The sequence below is a fragment of the Lingula anatina genome, chromosome 6 (genome assembly GCF_051362555.1).
Source record: "Lingula anatina isolate TDL-2025a chromosome 6, LinAna3.0, whole genome shotgun sequence".
Classification (NCBI taxonomy): Eukaryota; Metazoa; Brachiopoda; class Lingulata; order Lingulida; family Lingulidae; genus Lingula; species Lingula anatina.
The window spans coordinates 5,434,619-5,454,944 of NC_141772.1; the positions used below are offsets into that span (position 1 = coordinate 5,434,619).

The following is a 20,326-nucleotide window of genomic DNA, read 5'->3' on the forward strand; positions in this document are numbered from 1 at the left end:
AACTCATTCCACAGTTGAGCTCTGTTTTCTGTTTTCTGGTGTGTACAATACAGCAAATTACTTTTCTCAAATGGAAACGTGCAGGCGTATATTAGCGCAATGAAATTTTGCTTCATTTCTTCCTGACAGGTATAAAAACGTTTAATTTTCGTCGGCTAAAAAAAACGGTAAGATTTAATGACAAATTAACTTTGGTTCAAAGCCATTTTAGGAAGGCTAAAGGATAATGGCAAAGAAGTTGTGTTAATATTTACAAAGGTGTTTCAATTGCGGCGCGATGGATATGAAATAATAGTCGATTTTTGGCTCTTATTAACAGCCTTGTTTTATTGGCCATTGTTTGGTTTCATAGCAAACAGACATCTCATCTGAGAGCCATCTACAAAACGAGCATCGATTACGACAACACACTACTTCATTTCTGTTCAATTGTACAAACATTTATTTCTGTCCCAAACTTTCTTCTTTTTAACAATCTGGTTCAATCACGCTAAAGACACATCTGGCCTCTAGATAATTACTCCGAAATGTTAAAGGACTTCATGAAATATTGAGGCCATAAGTCCCATTGTCCCGGGGCACACCGCCTTTAAGTGGGGACAACAATTTAAACTTCGATCTGTTTTAATGTAACTAGTTGTGGTGTTAAACAAAATACAATGAAATCGCTTAAACAAATGCCCTCTGGTTTCTCTGTGACCTTGCAATTTGGCTCTCATCCAACATCGTGACTAATTAATCAGTCGTTTAAACAAGGCTTCTTCAAAATATCGTAGATCAACGTGCCGCCACAGAGATGCACCCACAAAGACAACGTTAAACCCACCTCATACTAGTTCACTTGACGTCATTACAGTCAAACCATTGCCAGCCCAGCGGTGGTCAGTCTGATGTATTAGAGTGCAGTTATAACCCTGAGATATACACATTTCGTAACTACCCTGATTATTTTTACTGCAAATGCATTGTCATATATATGTTACAAGTTAACAATATACACTTCTGCTCATAATGTTGACTCTATCAGGCACCCTGAAAGCCAAAAAGTTCGAATTCAGGTTTGAGGAACGGATGGTCCCCAAACCGACTGACTTGACATAGCGTTCGTTATTTAGTGGAGGGGAGTCTCTCAGTTTGCGCTCCTGCGCTAGTGACTCGGAAAAGAACAGCCTCATATCTTTATCTTTTAACAAGTTGTACAGATTGTCTCGAGACTTAGGGCTGAGATTGACGCCATTTTCGCGCTTTTCGTTGTTGTTGTACTCGCGGTGCGATGGTGCACAGCGATTGTTGGGTGTCGTCTGCTCAACTTTTGCTTGCTCCTTTGGGTTTTCTTTTGGAACGACGGTGGAAACGCTGGTATTATGGCATTGCGGGATGCCTGGATTGCGTGTACTCGTACCCGCACCTTTCTGAGAGTTCGGAATTGACGCATGTGCATTAGACACATTGTTTGTGGTTTGCTCTTTGGCTCCATTCTTGAAAAGCCGCCCCATAACGCGACTTGTTCTGAAACTTTGTTTCAGTTTTCTCAGAGAAAGTCTGCTTCTGCTTTTTTCGTCGTTGCTAAACCTGATAAAGTTGCCGTCCTTGCATGGCATGGCTGCGTTATGATCTATTAATGAAAGTTCTGACACAGCTCGTTTTAAAATTCCATTTCGACTAGGAAGCTTTGGAGGAGTAGGTTTCACAGTCATGTGGCCACCGTCGTAACTGATGACATCATCATCACGGATAGTCTCGTAAATGGGTTCTTCCGCGAGATATTCGCCCAGATCATATTCCTGATGAAACCCTGAATCTGAACTGAAGGTGCTTTGGCCACCTTCATTTGAGTTCAAAGAGCAGTCAGTTTTCTGGCCATAGGGAGTTTTGCTCCTCTCGATCCCTAACCCGTCATCCGTAATGATCATACCACTAGACGACTTTCTATGAAGATTTTCGTAGCTGCTGAGATTCATCATGCTTCCGTAATACGTAAGCGTCGATTTTGTAGAATCTACAGACTGCAAAGACACCATGGATGCCTCGTTAGTATTATGTTGAATGTCCCGTAAAGAACACCCCCATGGGGTATCCTCACCTCTCGCGTGCTGGGACGCATTTAGGTGGGTTTCCGAAGCAAAGCGGCGCAGTCCTTGCCTTGCAGGAAGCGGTCGGTGGGCTGTGCTAAGTCCATTTGCCCTTTGGGCATGAGACGGTGAAACGCCGGTGCGATCCTTACTTGACACGGGCTCAAGGTATTCCCCATTATCGCGGCGCCCGTCGACAAGGAGTTCGTGTCGCGACGAGGGTAGGGAAGCGTGCATCGTCGCGTGCTTCTTTGTCTGTGACACATTAACGTCATTTTGTACCCTCGTACGGAATATTTGCTTGTCACACGGTTGCTTTGTCACTCCATTGTTAACTGATGATAACGGCGCTCTGGTGACAAGACTGATGTACGGTCTCCTTTCTAATTCCTTCTCCTTGCGTGTTCTCATTGCGCTGTCATCAACAAACGCGTGTTCGTCGGTGGGGACTCCCGCTGTTTGACGCTGCCTCTGTCGTGCTGAGTTAGTCATGCTTTTGCAGGCGTCAACGCAGTCCACATTCTGTTTTGAACTCATTTCGTGTCTTGGCGTCTTTGATTGTGGGGTTTTCGCGTTCTCCCTTGCGTGCGAGGTATGTTCTGGTCGCAGATCTCGGATAATTTGGTGCATAGAATGCGTGACAGTCGACAGCTTGTAATTGTGTTCTTGCACTTGGTTCAACACCGAACTTTTGTCCATCAAACGTGCACCAAATGGCACCATCTGTGGTTTGGATGATGTCACCCGTTTCTGATGATGACGTCGATGTCTCTTTTCATATTTATGTCGTCTACGCTGCTCTGTTTTATCGAACGCCGTGAGATAACTGTCCTCGTTCTCGAGATCGTAGAATTCAGGCTCCCCAACGCCCCCAGTGACGTCATCCGTGTTGTCACCTGAGGGCACGTTCGGCGGAGACATATTTTTGTCGCTGTCATAACCGCTAGATGTCGTCACTGGTGACGACTGCAGCACGTGTTTTAGTTCTCTCTTACGATTAACATGCCCACTTCCTGTGTCTCCGTTTCGCTTAAATTTACGAACATTGTTATCTATGGTATTCTCACTATTGTCCACACAATGTTTGTTTAATTCTCGCGATTTAGCGGGCTTCTGCCGACATCTTTCTGGAGACTTGATCCCTCTAGCAGTTTCTTTTCTTCCAGACCGGTGTATTTGGTCAGATGTTGAACGTTTATCATTGCAGACGCGTTGATCAGTGTGCGTTTCAAGTGGAAGCGCTTTTTCTTTGCAACGTTTTTGTTTGGCCTGTTCCTGAAGCCACAGGTCCATCTGCGCCCGGTAGTCCATCAGGTCTTGGGATTTCTCAGGGTGCTGAATGTGCATGAAGTCCTCAAACGTCACGTACAGGAGCCACACCTGATTGGTCAAATCGTCACCTTGGTTACGGAGTTCACACTGAAATGAGAAAACAAATCGCTGACGTTACATTACGTCGGATTACGTGGGGGCGGTGGCTGAGTGGAGCGACTGGTGTTTACGCAGGGCTGTACTGTGTAGCAATACAAACAGGAAGTCAGGCCAGAACACTAGCATGACTGAATAGCTCTTCACTATGGTTTACTTATGTAATGTCATTACGGGCTACTTTACCGCAGACTTTAGTCAACATTACGTATACAATAGTCAACATGGTAGCATATTGTACCTAATGTAACTCACAACAGCGCGAGGAAATGAGATGTGCCTTAACACACATTTACGTTTGAAGAAGAAAATAAGATTCAAACAAAAACGGGGGACTGAATCGTTGGATACCATGTCGATTGGCATATATCATGATTTTCCCGTTTTCATTTGATTGCCTGCGATATAAGTTTTTTATGAGAGTTGGTCATTTCATCCCGCTTTTTTTACATCTTCACTTTTCAGTAATGAGCAAATGTAAGGCGAGTCTTAGACTCTATTCCCATAGATTTTAGATCGATCTATCCTCGCGGGGAGTCTCACTAGATTACTTTCAGATAATCCGACTTAAATGTCCGTCCCGCCTACTACAAGCTGTAAGGGGATAATTAACTTTCGTGTCCGCCCGGCTGACAGCTATTTAGCGTGAACCCCCAGGGAGTTAGGTCGATCTAAAGTAGGTCGATCTAATCTATGGAAATGGGGTGTTACTTTGAAAGAACTTTCAACACAGATTTATACCATTGCCATTACGTATTAATTTCAGTTTCATGAGAACGTGTGACAAAATACGGTGACACATTTAATGGACGTATTTGTTGAACACCGAGTGACCAGAGGCAAGGAAACAAAAACAACACCAAAGTTATGTTTGCCTATATCGCATACATCATAACACTGCCGGCTACGGCCTAACAACCTCATGTCATGATACACCATTGAGGAGTATCGGTATCCGCAGGTCTAAGTCATCAGTTATGGAAATGATTTTTGCTGAATCATTTCAATTTTTATAAATGAATGACAAAGGTTGTCAGCAGAATTTGCTACGTTGCAATATTTTTCCTAATCCCAACCTGCACTTTGTATCATTTATTTCGTTGTATCTACAGAACATCTAAGAGAAAAAATGTTTATATTAAACGTCATCTAAACCATTTTTTTCAATAATGTGCACTGACATTCTTTGGTCAGCAGCTTCAAAATTGCGTTATAAGATACGACTTTCTGGTGACTTTTTGGGGTTTCAAATAAGGTAGTTAATGCCTTACTGTCATTGTACACAAACTCCAGAGAAACCAATAACAAGAAACAAATACTCTTTGAGGCATGTGGTAAACAAGGGTCAATGACCACCTGGGCCAAACCAACAAACTGGAAACTAATTAATTACGTCTTCATTAACCTTTGCTCGTTATGATTTGACGACAGTCACAGAGGAACAACATACACATACTACATACCCAATGGCAGACTATCCGATCGACTATTTCATATATCTGAATATCCAACCACAGAAAAACAAATTAGTAAACGCCTTTGCCAGTCAGACAAATGTTTCAGAGTCCTATAAACTTTGATGGCCAGCGTCCGTGAATCCCTGACCCTCGTGTAGCAGGTGCCTGACCAATGACCAGTACCAACCCCACCTGTTCTACATGCTTACGACCCTTAACTGATTATCCATTCGAACTCAATGAGCCACATAAGTTCCAGTGTGTTCCATTGAACCGAATGTTTGCACTCGACAATAACACAGATCAACGCAATTGGACAATACCAATAAATATGTATACCATGTACGCCACTCTGTGAGGGTGTGTGCCGGGTTACCATAAGCTTAATGATCAAACCGCGGGGTTGTTGATCCCCTTGGGCAATTTACCGTGATATTTGATATAAGATTCATCGCCGGTTAAGGGTTATGTAAGCACGTGTTTACCCCGCCTAATATCCATCCTCTCGTACCACGATGTGACGGATCAGAATCGTCGCTGTGATAACATTGATTTTACTTAAGAGGGAATGAGGGGAAAAGAGGGTTGAAAACAACGGCTCGGTTTTATCTCGAGGGCCCGTCAATGGGCCGTTAAGATGTGTGTGTGTCTACATAGGCTCCCAATTGCTTCTGTGTTGGGCCCCATTCTTCGGTTTCACACTGGATATATAATGGACGAGAGGTGTGCTTGGCACCTTGATAGAATTGACAGCTTGTCATTGATCGGTCTGAACAGCTTTTTGAACCCTTTTCGATTGTCATGTCCTTTCCGTTGTTACTTATGCCGTTCATGTGATGTATTGTGCGAATTGTGGTGGTTTTCCTTTACACTACGCCCTGTCACGCCACCTTTGACATTTCCAAAATGGAGGTCACGCCCGTAGGTTAAGTGAACACAGAAAAAAAAACGAGATTCATTGTCGGTCGCTTTTGGGAGATGACAGGTACACAAACAAGCAGCGACCATTGTGTTCAGCATCCTTAGAGGTAATTAAGTTGTAAAATCTGACACTTCAAGGACCAAGTGGTCTTTTCTCTGCAACCTCCATTTGCCCACGCCTTAAGGAAATGGCCATCTTGTACTCGTCGCCGCAGACGACATTCATTCAAAAAGAGCGATTATCATTCCATCATTATGGTTAGCCATTATAATTGGAACTTATTGGTTCTGTCTCTTTTGAGGGTTTGGGCTAAAGAAAACGCTTTCCTCTTTGGCACAGTTCTTATCCATTTATCTGAATTGTTTTGTGAAAAGTTTTAGTTGTGGAAAAAAACTAAATGATTAAATCAAACGTATACAACTGTCTGCCGTGATATATGAGCTTCGGTCGTGGGAGGCGTCTCTTTATAAGCTGTTCTAAATATGTCTTGTTGCATTTATGTACATTCTTTTCCCTTCCATAAAAAGGTCGGATACTATAACGTATTTGGGGGGAATTTCGTGCCACTTGTTTTCATGCATTTAAAGTGCAGATATAGTGTTACCTGATTAGGAAAATTCACATAACCTGTTTCTATGTATAAAAGAGCGGATACAGTAACGCATTTCGGGGACACGTTCTCGTTTGCATTGTTACATGCTGAGATGAAATGACAGTTAATCGCACTAAACGCCGAGTTCATCTCGTGGGAGACAACTTTTTAACCCAGGCAAAACCCAGACGACAATGACAAGGTAGCAAGTGCGTTCGGTACTCACCTAAAATAACTTGTAAATGCAAGGTGACTTAGGTCCCCTTTTCTTTCCACTCATATCTCTTAATTATCTCTTCTGCCACTGATGAAAATTCAATCAAACAAGTCTTTTTTCCATCCTTGGCTAAGCAAGAATAATCTAATGAAAGAAGCCAATCTTTTTTGAGGTTTTTAAGTGCATGAATCCCTCCATTTACGTTCCCACCAGATAAGCCTAGAATCTCATCCTCCATTGCCCTCGTATCTTACTTACTGTTTGAACATGTAATAATGTTGTCGAAGTCAAATAAAAGATTGGATTTTAAACGTATCGAAATCATAATTTACCAGCTTTGTGTTGTAAGGTGAGATAAGACAGTCGAAAGGCCCGTCCTTTAAGTCCTTATACCATATATTCCCAAGGTACCACCTATCGTAATCTGAATATCATAATTTCGGTGCTTACGTTGCTCAACTATCGGATAAAGAACCTAAACAAAAGGATGAAGGTATCTTACTGTTGACACTCCAGTGCTAATTTTCCTGAGTGATAAGATGATATTGAAGATTTGTTTCTATTTTGCACCCCCGAAGTGTTAAAGTCGACATCACACTTCCGCGCCATATCTTCAAATTGAGATAAGAGAGGTGCTGACATCTCTACCATATCACAGGTAATATCCTATATACACAAACCACGATAAATCGTTCGCTATCGATCTTTAGTTGTTATCCATAATCGTGTTCTTTGCGTCCTTTTTTAAAAAAGGATAGCTTTGACCTCTTCGTCGCGAAGAACTAAGGTTCGAAAGATCGTCAAATATTTGTATACCGCGTCAGAAATCTGTCAAGGTATCTGTTCGGCACTAAGAATAGCATATTCATGCTTTTTTCTTAACTTATTTTCTTTACATCATTTTCTTTTAAAAAACAACAGCTAAATATCATTATAGAAATCTATTTTATGTGGGGTGACCCCCCTCCCATTTCCAGTGCCTATACTATTCGCCCTAACACACCTTAACTTTCTGAACCCAGACAAAAATCAAACACGGTCGGTGTTTTAACACAGGAAGTGATATAACCCATTAAACATACCTTGAACCGGTGATAACATGTAGTCAAACACGATAATCCAACAAAAGCGATGCCCATGAGACCCGCTCTGAAGAGAGCTGCAGGAGAGAGGTTCTATATGTTTAGTGCTTATCTAAGTAGGGGGCAAGAGGCTAATATGATTTACGCAAAGAGTCCATGTTTTCAAAACAAGATTACCTGTTTGTTCAATTCTACCGGCACTCTTGACAAAATGCACAGGGCTTTGGGGATTGTGGGGAGGTTATGAAAGAAGGACTACGTATCATAACAAGTTCTGCCGTGTTTTTGAAGGTTCCAAAATGGAATTTTGATAGAATTTGTTTAACGTGATTCGTTTAGTGTTTGAATGTGGCCTGGGAATTTCGCCGAATGAACAACAACTAATGGCTTCTTGATGACTTTTGGTCACCTTGCCCCCAAAGATAACATTTCATAATGAACGCGGAAATTATTTTGTCATAATAATTTCCTGTGCACTTGTAAGTAAACTTATCCCGAGAACTCTTGCAGTTTTTGCAGTCGATGAATATACCGAACAAATATTACAGTCTGAAAGTTTTATGTAGATGATTGAAATACAAATGAAGAAATAGCAAATTATCATCACGGTCCAACGATTGCACCAGATTATTTACAATGCAATGTCGACTAAATACATTTTCGTTAAAATGTAGATCCGGATATTTCTGTCCTGGAGCTGAGTACATAAATTATATTTCATATCTGAATTAACTACGCTTCGATAGGTCCCTGATTCTGCCATTACAATCTTTTCATAAAACAGCGCTTGTCCTGATTTCATTTCTACAGTAAGTAAATTCATTCAACAGTCTTTCAGAACTTTCCTGCACGCTAAAAAGAAAGGAAAAAAACGAATGTGTCCATTGTTAGGCTATTAAGTTCGGTTCATGTATCCCTTGTGCTGATTAGTGCGCCCTTTTCACGTGGCTTTTGCCATCGTTGACGAACTGGCCTTATTTCCTACGTCTTTTCATTGAGAAATCTCAGCGCAAACACCAAGTCTACTCGAGCGAGGTAAATAAGTCTTAAATAACCACGCGCCGAAAGATTTGCTTCTTTTCTGGTGATTACTTCCCTTACGGTTGAATGAGATATTTTTCTTTTAGGCAATTTGTGGCTCCGTTTTCATGTGTGTGTGTACAGCAAGTGTTTCTTTTTGTACACATTTCAGGGAAGGCGGCCATAAATGTTATTAGAGAATCACAATGTTCAATCCTTTATGTATTTAAGAGTGCAGCCGTGGAGAGAGTGAGAAAGAAAGGTGGGAGAAATGTGGAATTTGATGTATTATTCACGTTTGTTCAATCTAGAAACACCAAAAAACGAAAGGAAGGTTGGCCGAACAAAGGCCAGGAGAGTCCACAAGATGAATCGAGACACATAATTATGGTATTAACAAGTAGTAGTAGTTGTAGTAGAAGTTGTAGTAGTAGTTGTTGTAGTAGTAGTTGTAGTAGTAGAAGTAGTAGTAGTTAATAAAATGATTTATTTAACTAGTCACTTGGCTGATTCACCTCATACAGCAGACCGGAGGGCAAACGTAACGGTCAAAGGTCTAACGTTATGGTCACTCTTTAGTCTGAATGTTTGTTGTAATAACATCAACACTTATATACACTCTCTATACAGCTGTCCAGTATTGTGATTAAGCGCACAGGTGCAAAAAGTGTTTGAATATATGCCGGAACACGTACGGGTTCTGTCGAAAGAAAGGGGAGTTTCCGGTGGCCGACTGATTTAACATGGGCCAAAACACTTCATGTTTGAAGTTTTCAAATCCCATAAAAACCGAACGTGTTTGAGGTGAAGCGGTCTCTCCATTATCAACAGTAAATTTTTTTGAATTACACTTTGAATGGATGTGCACGTATCACAGCAAGTGCAAGGACCGCCGAGTAAACGCAGAACAATAACATATTCTCACCTCAACGGTGTCAACCGTGTAATTATCAACACCTGCAAAAAACCGCCACACTACCAGGTATATATTTCATAGGTATGCCTTTTATAACAAAGCTTAATACATTGTACCCTTTGACAATCAGAGCAGCAGTTATTTTTCTACGCGAATCTGCAAATAAAGTGTAAGGGTGTACTGGGGTACAACATCTTTGGGTAGTGGCGAATGGAAAAAAGGGACTTCCAAAAGAAAAACGAAACCCTTTATCAACGCCTGTCATCTGACTGAAAACGATGTCCCGGAGTACAATTAACCCGTGCCTCTAAAGACAAATTGATTTCCGAAACCGACCAAAATTCCATCTACGTCCCTAGCACAAATAGAGGCGCGGTAAAGCTTGCGATTACAAGAGACGCAGTAGATCTTTATCAATTAAATTGAAAGAAGCAGACGATAGGTTGCAGTTTCGTCGTGGTGTCGCTGGAATCTTGCTGCTGTTGACGGGCAATGGGATCAGTGCTGTGGCACGATTGGCGAGGCTTGATCGCGTCCGTTGTAACTTTGACTCATTTTTGGTTTAAAATATGAACGGTAGGCAGCAAATGGACGAAACATTTATTGCGAGATAAGACAAGCGACTGTTTGTAAATCCTACACCAAACACTTATATATATATTCCATGATAAAGCTGTTTCCAATGGAGATAGGCAGACCAAACTTAGCAGGTGCCGTTCTGCTGTCGTCTAAGTACGATTTCTAACCATCAGATAATAATAAAAAAAAACAGATCTAATCTCTCAAATATCCCACCCATCGCCATTAAGACTGAGCCAAGCCGTGTGTCGTTATATTGCCCTCTTGTAGTGAACCAATCGTAATCATGGCTCTTTGAAAGTTGTATTGGAACGAAATATGTCGACCTATCTCCAATGTAAACGAGCCTGGAGATAAGTCTCGGTTTAAACTAATGTGAAAAAATCTATCGACATGGGACTACAAACCCGAGGCCCTGGAGCATTAACAAAGTAACAAAGTGGCTTTTTTTAATGTTGTGACTTCATTATTGGATATTTCTAATTAACAAGACTAGCGAAACTCATTTGTATTTTTTGTCGGTAACTGATTGTTCCCTGGAGTAATCTTCGTAACGCGATAAAAGCAGTGCCCAGATTCTATGCATTATCCAAATTATTTTCGCTAGTTTGTAATTATCACAAAGGCATTGCTGTGTTTGCATGTCTCTGTTCTGCAAGAGGGTACATGTGTGCCAAAATTATTTCTCTCCTTGCTCTCATGGACGTCTTTCCGCATATTACTTTTTTCACTACCACAGGCAAAATCACATCGTTATCTCTGCCAGATACACCATTAATAATTTTTATCTCAAGGGCAGTCTTCACAAAAGAACTCTAGACAAACAAATTGATCGCAAGTTTGATCTAAATTATTACTTTTCATATACCCATGATAAATTAGTAGGGACCCACTAACATAAAATATTGCTCCTGTATTTTTAGAATAAAGGTATGACTTATGCTTTAGATCAACAGAGATCCAGTATCATAGTAAGATAAAGCGAACTTGTCTTGAATATTGAACCAAAAGTTCTGTCAATAATTCAAAACCAAATTTTGATCTAAAATTATTTTGTGTTACGGCTCCAAATCACCATAAGCGGCAAATTACAACCAGTTTCCTTGATGTGAAATGACGAAACTGGATCATTTTCAAAGTTTGAAAGGGGACTACATTTAGTTCGACAAAACAATGCTATTTGCACCAATGTTCAAGTTGCATCCCTAACAACATCCATATAAAATCATGACCCGGCCAACGCAATAACACGTTAAACGGTACGTACCTTGAAACAACACGATCAATACCAACACGATATTTCTTCTTTAGTACTATATCTTCACGCACAGAGCCAACAAGCTTTGCTTCCACTCACGCCAACGGTGTGCCTACTAGTATACTAATAGCCTTCTCTGTCTCTGTCTAATTTAGTGGCCGTCACAAAACATGCTTCTGGCTCAAAACACCTGTTGTTAAAGTCGTTGTGTTATAATGTGAGGGTCGCTTAACTAATGTTAACGACAAATTATAGGTATTACGTGTATGCCTAATTATCGTAATTATATTTCATATTACAGAGGTAATGTTACGTTTAGTACTGATTATGGTGTGCACAAAGGCTGTTGTCACCATGTTTTTATTGTACATTAATTTCACCACCTTTGACAATGTCCATTCCATTATCTCCTAATTTATAGTCATGGAGGTATCAGTTTCGGACCTATCCCTTAGTATGGACTAAAACCTTCACTTGACAAAGCTTAGAGGGAAAATGATAACATATTTCGAACATGGATTTATAATACAAAAGGTATGGGTCATATTGATAGCGGAAAACGACGTGTTAACATAACATTTTGATTTTATCTGGCGCAGACGAAAGAGGCCGAAAGATTGCCAAAGCACAGATTATGGTCAAAATCTAAACAAAATATCGTTGTAAACTGAAAGCTCTATTTGGATGGTCAAAACACTGAACAAGTTCAACTTGGAGACCGTTTCATTCGCTTAAATGATCCTGCCACAAACTTTGCACTGGATTTATACTGACAAAAACAGCGGCGCCATTTTATATCAATAACTATGCACCAAGACGTCCAACAAGGACAGAAACAGACGCAAATAACTCCGACAAAAGATAATAATAGAAACTAAACAAAAAACAAAAATGTTATGTTCTTCTCCCGTGAACAAAATGACTCTTTTAGTTTCAATGCGGTTGGCAATATTTGTTCTTCAATGTTTTGCTATGCAGGTAGACCGGGCTGAAGTGTTTGCAGACAACTTCGGTCCCATAATACATGTCTCGTTGGATAAAAGCGAAGGCACTCGGAGTGTAGGGTTACCCCACACACGGCTCACCGCAAAAATAACAGCAGGGCTAACCGCGGTGACAGCTTTGACACAGGGAGCCATTGTGATCACGTTTGGGTCTTTTGTTTTCAGGGAACTCAGTGTAACAACTTTTAGTATCGACTTCTAGGGTTACACTCGTGGGATTTTCCCAGGTACGCTAGGTCGAACTGCCAGTACACAAAACAGGCATGGGGGTCCGAGTTGGGACTACACCCCTGGGCATCGGTCATTGTACTGACATGGGGGGGGGGGCTGTCTCACAAAAGAACTTTAGCGAAAAACTGGTCTTATCTTAAGATCTAAATTTTAGTCTTTAACCCGAAAATAATCAATGGTTGGCCAATTATTATTCTCCTGGTTGTTTTTACTTTGAGAAAGGCATGGCAAATGCTTTACACCAATACGAATTTTATTATAGGGGACTAATGTTGGTCTACGTAAGATTCTGTTTTGAACTAAAATAAACCTTATCAAAAAGTTCAGAACCAATTTTTAGGCTAAAGATTTCTGGTAAAACTGAACTTTGGGCCCAAACCCAGGGGGTGGGGGCATGATAACACGTAAAGGGGCGTTGAAGGGGGGGATAGACGGAGGGGGTACAGGGGAGACATAACGATAAAAGGGTCATTCAGAGCTTCTCGGCGTAGTCTATACCTTTGTTAGCACTACATGGATATGAATTAATGTTTCTCGCCTTCGAAATGTTTACATAGAATGACAAGCCACCGCAGGAGTCATCCACAAAGTGAAAAATACTTTGTATGGACCTCCCACTAAGGATTGCAATGTATTGGCCTTAGTAAGGAGGAAAATGCAACAGACACTAATGATACGGTCTTCATAAAGGTTATTAATGAGTGTATGCATCAGCCCGCATAACGCAAATACGTACACTTCGCGCCGGGGAGGGTCTGACAACCAGAGAGAGGGAGAGCGGCTTACGGTGGGGGGTCTCAAAATCACGAAGGTCTCCAAGTTCATGATCTGTCTCAGTTACATGTCCCGACCACACGTGTGGGTTTCTTGTATTCTCCCCTCCCCCCTCCCCTCATCCCCCGCTCCTCACCCAGGCACCAATATAACCAGATGGTACACAGCCGTTAGGTACACAATATAGGGCCTCTGATTGCACCCCCGCCCCCTTCACCCTGAACCCCACTCCCTTCGATCCAATATGACCGGCCAAGCACCCACGCCCCAGACACAGAGCCCGGGTGATGGCACAGCAAAAGTGAAGTGCAGCTACATTATTACCCAGGCAGCCAGTGCAGTTAGTATTAAACGTGAAATGATCCGCGAAGAAATCAATACAATCCACGCCATTGTTGTTGAATTGACGCAGCGCCATGTAACAATGCTTTTATAATAGGGGTTCATTAATTTTAATGATGGCGTTGATTGCGACTGGGGGTGGTCCGTGTTGAAGTTCAAATTTGGATATTTAACGAGCTCAACCGCAGACTATTCTGTGTAGGGCCCCATGTGAAGTAAGCATTGATCTAAAAACTTGCTCACCTCTCTCGAGTGCAGTGCACGTAACACCCGACGTTTTATCGAAATTTGTTCAACGACGTGTAGTTCGTGACGCATGTTTGGGTTTGTAAGAAGGGCATTTTATTTTCCGATAATGTTTAAATGCACAATTATTACTCATCTGTCTATTTATTTTGTTTGTTGTGGCGATACGGATTGATTTTTAAAATTGTTTTCGTCAACATTTTTAAACATAGTCGTCCCGTCGCTCTGGCTCGGTGCCCCCCCCCCCCCCCCCCCTCGCTCTTCCCAAACCCTCCCTTCATTCAATCCAAGATTTCAGTTGTTATTTCTTTTAAATGGCTTCGCTATCTGACACCTGTCTAATTACCAGGTTACGTTTGATGCGTCTTCCCTTAAAAATAAATAATAATAACGTCTTTCTTCAGGAGGAAACTAATTAGAGCGCCGACATACAGGTTTCATTTGGATTAGGCAATGCATAAAGAACTGTCACTTGAGAGGAGAATTCCTTCATTAGCGTGAACAGAAAAGCGGGATTCTATTTCTTCGGTTATCGTGAACGCTTCCTCAGTGATTTCCGTCTCAATTATTCGACGGATACAGTGCTGAACGTATACATTTCCTTTAACGGAACCGCCAAGTCGGTTGAGGTAATATACAAAGTATAATTTGACGGGGGCAAGGAGAAAAGTGGCCTTCCTCGCTTCTTTCACTTCGCTAAGTGTCACTTAATCAAGCTACGTTAATAGCACATCGCCTAGATCATGTTCAGACCGTTGGTTGTTAAGAATTTGAATGGTCATATCTATACGCATACGAATAAGGAGAAAGGGAAGTTATCTATATCCACATGAATTGACTCCCTTATTGTCAGATGGACACCGCACCTAAGACAACAGGCTTGAGAAAAAACGCCATATCTTTTGAAAAAATCTTGCCGTCATCTTTCGTACGACGATCACGCGCACACGCGGTCACGTTCTACTGATTTCCCACCAGATCGTGCAATCAAGGGAACAATTCCATCAATTCATGCGAGAGAGAATGAGATGGAAAGGAGATATCCTCACATTTAATGTCTACCTGCGGTTACCCGAAACTGGTGTTATGTCCCCGTTTATCGTATCTCTTTTCAAGTGCCGATAACTGCTACATTGGTGACGTTACGTTGGCCCTTTAACAGGAATCATGGGCGGAAAGAATTCGCATTATTTGGGAAAACCTGTACATGGCATGGCTGCACTTTGAAGGCCTTTGTGAAAAGTGTTATTTTTTGTGTGCCCGTCTTCAGATAATTGCTAATGCTGTTTAAATTGCACGTTTGAGGCGGAGGAAGAAAAAAGAAAGACACGAAAACAAGTTCTACTGCTCGTAATTTTCTCACAAGCTGTGGCTGTTGTTGTCCCATTAAATCTTAACTTATCTATCTCGCTTGATAAATCACTTTGTGAGATTTAGTTGATGTTAAGGGGTGCTCAGTTGTTTTCAAAAGAGAGAGAGAGAGAGAGAGAGAGAGAGAGAGAGAATCTTGACGACAACCCCTTTCTTTGAATACAACAGAGTACATTTCAACTGCAATTAAAAACCAATTCACCCACTAGGGCTCGTATCGCACGCCATCTGCCAAAAAAGGGCTCAATTTCATTGTTAAAAGTCATGAGACTTACACGCCATGGCACGCACAAGAATTGTTTCCTTACAGACCTGACATGTTCTAACTGGTGTAATCTAAAGCCAGCTCATCCTACTTCAACGGCAAAGCATCCTTCACTGTAGTGTTCTTGACAGAAATTGTCCATAGCAATGTCAACTCACTAGTGTCGCCTATCATTTATTATACACTTATTCCCTCCTTAGCAGTGTTGAGCTATTGAGATATGATGGCAATTCACTGAAAACTTCACCTATATGCCATTATTCTGACACGTAAACAAAATCTATCACCTTTTGGTGCCCGCATTCTCGTGATTTTGCTAAATTTCTGCAATAGTTAATAAGCACCTGAACTTTTGACTCAAAATATGAGCACATTAGCTGTAGAAAACTGTGCAATCTGCATTATAAACGGGGAATAAATTAATGTACAAGCAATCACGCCACATCGTCAAAAATACATGATATTGATTTTCACTAGAAACACTGAGACCATAAAAAATTCACCTTGGCCGTCGCCAGCAAATTTTCACAAGTGGACAGTCACCAAACCGACCAACAAAACCTCTCACATTATACCTTTACAAAACATACGCTGTTATTTAAACAGGATAAAAACTAAGAAAATACCAGCAACGTGTCGATAAGTGTCTAATTCCCCCAGGAGTTTTATCTTGTTTGTCGAGTAAAGCTAGGCTTACCGTGAAGTAATGAACGACATCTTCAACTTGACAACACCTCTAACACTGGAAGGGCGGAGATCGAACTTGCAGTGAAATAAGGTATAAGACTCGCGAGTTGATTCCCACTATTTATAGCCATTTATCTTTCGTGATTAAAAATTTATCATCATGCAATGAGCAACAGACGTTGAGCATTCTGTACAAGTAAAATACAAGCTGTCTCGATACATACCACGGATTGCCTCAGCTGTCCGAGCAAACTGTCCATTTTATTGCCCGAATGGGCCATTCAGTTGGCGTCCGCCTTCGTCTTCGCGCTCGACGCCGCTGTCGTCGTAAATACCACCACTTTTCATATGGCTGTCCTTTAACCCAAGTCCCAATTTCATGTACTTATTAGCGTCCTTTTTTCCTCGCGTCCGCTTCTGTCATTTAAATACGTTCTAATATCCGAGCGGTCAGCACAGGTAAGTTAATGCTGCCGCGTCTTCAATAAATCTACCTGTTCTAATAACTATACTGATATAATCCTTGGTTAACAAGACTACTACGGATGGAAAAGACACGACTTGGTGATTCACGTGTCCATCTACTCCGTAAGTCTTGGTCACCCTAATGTCTTCAAGTACACAAGATACAAATTAGCCGTGTGTGTACTGCTTTGTCACAGGAGCACTGCACAAAACGCGTCCTTTCACTCTGCCTGCGACTGTGTATTTGTTCGCAGCAGCAGCATTACTCTCATTAATGAGGAGAGCCCCTTATTGACACAACAATAGAAGACCGATTCGATATCGCCCTGGGGGTCACGTGGCAGGCCTGCGATTCAGCTCCCCTGTTTAAGGTTATATTAAGTATCTCACCCTCACCCCAGTGTCAACCCTGATAAAAAATAAACACCCGACGTTTGATTGACAGGCAGCTAAATAAGGGAAGGAGGGGTGGAGGGATTCCGCGCGCTTAGGGGTAACCGGTACATTTTTATCAAACTCCGACCTCCTCTCCCCCCTCCATAAAGGATGATTTCACGGGTTAAGGAGTTGAAATGAAGCCAAACATTTTGATTGGGAGATTCCTCCTGTGTTACAGAGGTTCGTGTGTTCTTTCCATGGCTTTATAAATTCATGGATGTAATACGGGTATAAATGTGACATTAAGTGGATTTATAGTGACGTCCGTATGAAGGTGTATTGCAGGTAACGACACCTGGCGGCATTAGAGAAAAGCTATGCATATCCACTGCAGTCGTTTTATATTTCTAAATGCCTAAAGCGATTATTTGGAATCTTATTGAATCACAAAGATCATATTGATTAAAGCCTTATATTTCTCTTAGAAAAAGAAGCATATTAGGACAGATATACTGTACACTTTTTTTACAGGTATGTGTTGGGAGCAGATTTATAGCCTGTACGCGCTCTTGGCTTTCTTTGCCATGGCTTTTCTCCTCTATTAACTACAATTCGTACATTGAAAAGGCCATTTATAAAGTATAGCCTCTCTCCTTGCACTTCCTCACTATACAAAAATTGCCAAATCCTTGCATCTGCACATCTTTGTCTAACAATCAATCAAATTATATACTTTACCTATGCTTTCCAAACTGGTTGTTAGTCCCCAAAGCGCCGATCTCTATGTACAATAAAGTCCACTTTGACTCGAATTCCACTTTTCGTTGCTCGTATGGAAAATGCGTTTAATTTCCCTTCCTGCTTCGTTCTTGGAGGATAACTGTGCTCCGTCCTCTATCTACAGGTATATTATTGCACTATCTGGTCGTTCTAATCTGCGGCCTCAGATGGTCATTGTATTTTCCATATTTAATACAGCGGATGATAAGCAGATATGGATGCTATCACACACAATCAGACCATTTTATACGGGGGGAGAACACTGGGGGTGTGTATGTGCCGGGTAGTTGACTAATGAAGTTAAGATGCACAGATGTTTAGACTGTGCGGGGATTGTCTCGTGATTTCAAGTTAACGAAGTTAAGATGTTTATCTGAGAAGACAGGACGAACGAAGAAGTCGAGTAACATGCGCACATCCTGGTCAATCTTATCTATCTCAGTGAAAACCTGCTAGATTTTACACACATTAAATGTTCTTTCTGATTTCGCTTCCTTTAACTGGTTGATATTGGACCCATTTCACTATCCTTGTTTGTGCAGTCTGGGGATAAAATTCATTTTTCATATCATTGTAGGCCTACTACCGTTAAAATTATACGGGGGAAAAATAACACCATTGTTGCCCTTGTTGCAAGCTAATATATCAAGAAGTCTGGTAGTGAGCCGTGATTTCGCCTCTTTCTTCCTTTTCTAACACTTTTATTTACTTATGTCACATATTTTGACAATATACAAAGATTGCATATTGCCATATCGTCAGATATAAACAAATGGCTTCTCTATTCACCATAGTCTGAAACACACTCTTAAACTTTTTTCTTGTACATCTTACGTGTTTCGGATTAGAACTTTGGTGGGAACTTGATTTAATCTAGATTTAATGAAACATATACGTCTAACCAAAACAGAACCATTTGGATTTTGTTTTATTGGTTAGTATGAGACAAAGAGACAGAGTCAAGGAAGCCCTTATGAAATTTTAGTGGCTTCAAGTTCAACACAATTAATTCACGTTAAAGCTGAAGAAAACTTATCACTTTATAAAATACCTCTCCGGAAATTCCAAACATCGTTTGCAAAGCATCCGGTGAAGAAAGCAAGATGTCACCAACTCAGAATCCAATTTTACCTCCTCGAGGTTTGTTACAGAAAAGCATTTTTGAATTTCAGGAAAAGAAGAATAAAACAAAGAAAACTTAGCAGTGAATTAACTTACCCCATCACCTCCCAAGTCGCTGTACAACAAGACTCAATGCCCGATTTCAGCAGCGTAAAAAGTTCGCTAGAATTAAAGAAAACATTCCACCACGATTTTGACACCGATCACTCTAAAGATATTGGCACTTTTTAAGAGGAAGCACGAATTGTAAGATCATGCCACTGTAGACGCAGGGGCCTGGAGTTGTTGACCTTCACCCCTGTGTCGATAGTCTCTTTCGCAGGTGCAAATACCAAACACTAACGTGTTTTTTTCCTGATAAATTCTTGAATTCTGTGCACTGGCAATTTGGCTACGCAGGTGTCAGTAACACACCTGGGTACTGTGATTAAGTTTCTCATAAGTTGTAATAAAATCAAGGTAATACACGATAAAGAAATGTACCAACCTTAAACAGAGTAGACGCAGAGTAGCGCAGAACAGACGTTGCACCTAGCCAGCGCGAATGCTAAAAAAAGATTTATTGGGCTACTGTAGGCGATGTTTATTCACCAGAATATTAATCACTATTTTTTCGTCTTTATTCATTATAATCAGATAGAAAAATTAGTTTTAATACAAGATTATACCTCAATACTGCGCGTCCTGAGCGTTGTGAAGGAGGTTACTCTCCCCCTCTGCTGTCAGTAGGGGATGTTGTTCTTTCGATTAAATCTTCAAGTCACTTCGCATTGGTCTCAAATTCTGTTTGTACTCCAGTCATTTTGCACATAAGTACGCGGCTTAAATAACTCATATGAAATGTCACATTGGAAATTTGTTTGTCAATACTTATAGGGAGATATAAAAAAAACGGAGTTATGAAACGCACGTGATTTATCGACCATCCATGAAAGACGGCAAATTTTATCTGGAAAACAGAAAAGTGGCACGAAGACAATTGACCAACCTTCAATTTTTTCATTATGTTAGGCAAGTGTGGTATTATAAAGCCCAGCATAACGGAAAAAAATGAAATTGGTTTATACTAGTGTGGTAATTAATCTAAAGTAGTTTTAATTGGTTTTACAGGTATTTAC

The 20,326-nt window shown here is 41.0% G+C and overlaps 1 protein-coding gene across 5 annotated transcripts; it reads right to left on the reverse strand.

Moving 5' to 3' along the window:
• Nucleotides 1-414: 414 nt before the first annotated feature.
• LOC106162384 (uncharacterized) lies at nt 415-19,475 on the reverse strand. 5 transcript variants are annotated; one of them, XM_013539672.2, is made up of 2 exons: nt 19,305-19,475; nt 415-3,491 (listed from the first exon to the last, which is right to left on the reverse strand). In XM_013539672.2, exon 2 carries the CDS (start codon nt 3,417-3,419, stop codon nt 987-989), a length of 2,433 nt encoding a protein of 810 aa, XP_013395126.2. In that variant the 5' UTR covers nt 3,420-3,491; nt 19,305-19,475; the 3' UTR covers nt 415-986. The 5 variants fall into 5 exon arrangements, with proteins under 5 accessions (XP_013395126.2, XP_013395124.2, XP_013395123.2 ...); XM_013539670.2 differs by lacking the exon at nt 19,305-19,475 and adding an exon at nt 18,045-18,283; XM_013539669.2 differs by lacking the exon at nt 19,305-19,475 and adding an exon at nt 16,688-17,294.
• Nucleotides 19,476-20,326: the final 851 nt, after the last annotated feature.

Coding starts and splice junctions, on each gene's coding strand:
- LOC106162384 (XM_013539669.2), bottom strand. CDS start 16,744: ATGGCCCATTCGGGCAATAAAATGGACAGTTTGCTCGGACAGCTGAGG. Junction 3,492..16,687: donor GACAGCTGAGGCAATCCGTG/GTATGTATCGAG, acceptor TTCTCATTTCAG/TGTGAACTCCGTAACCAAGG.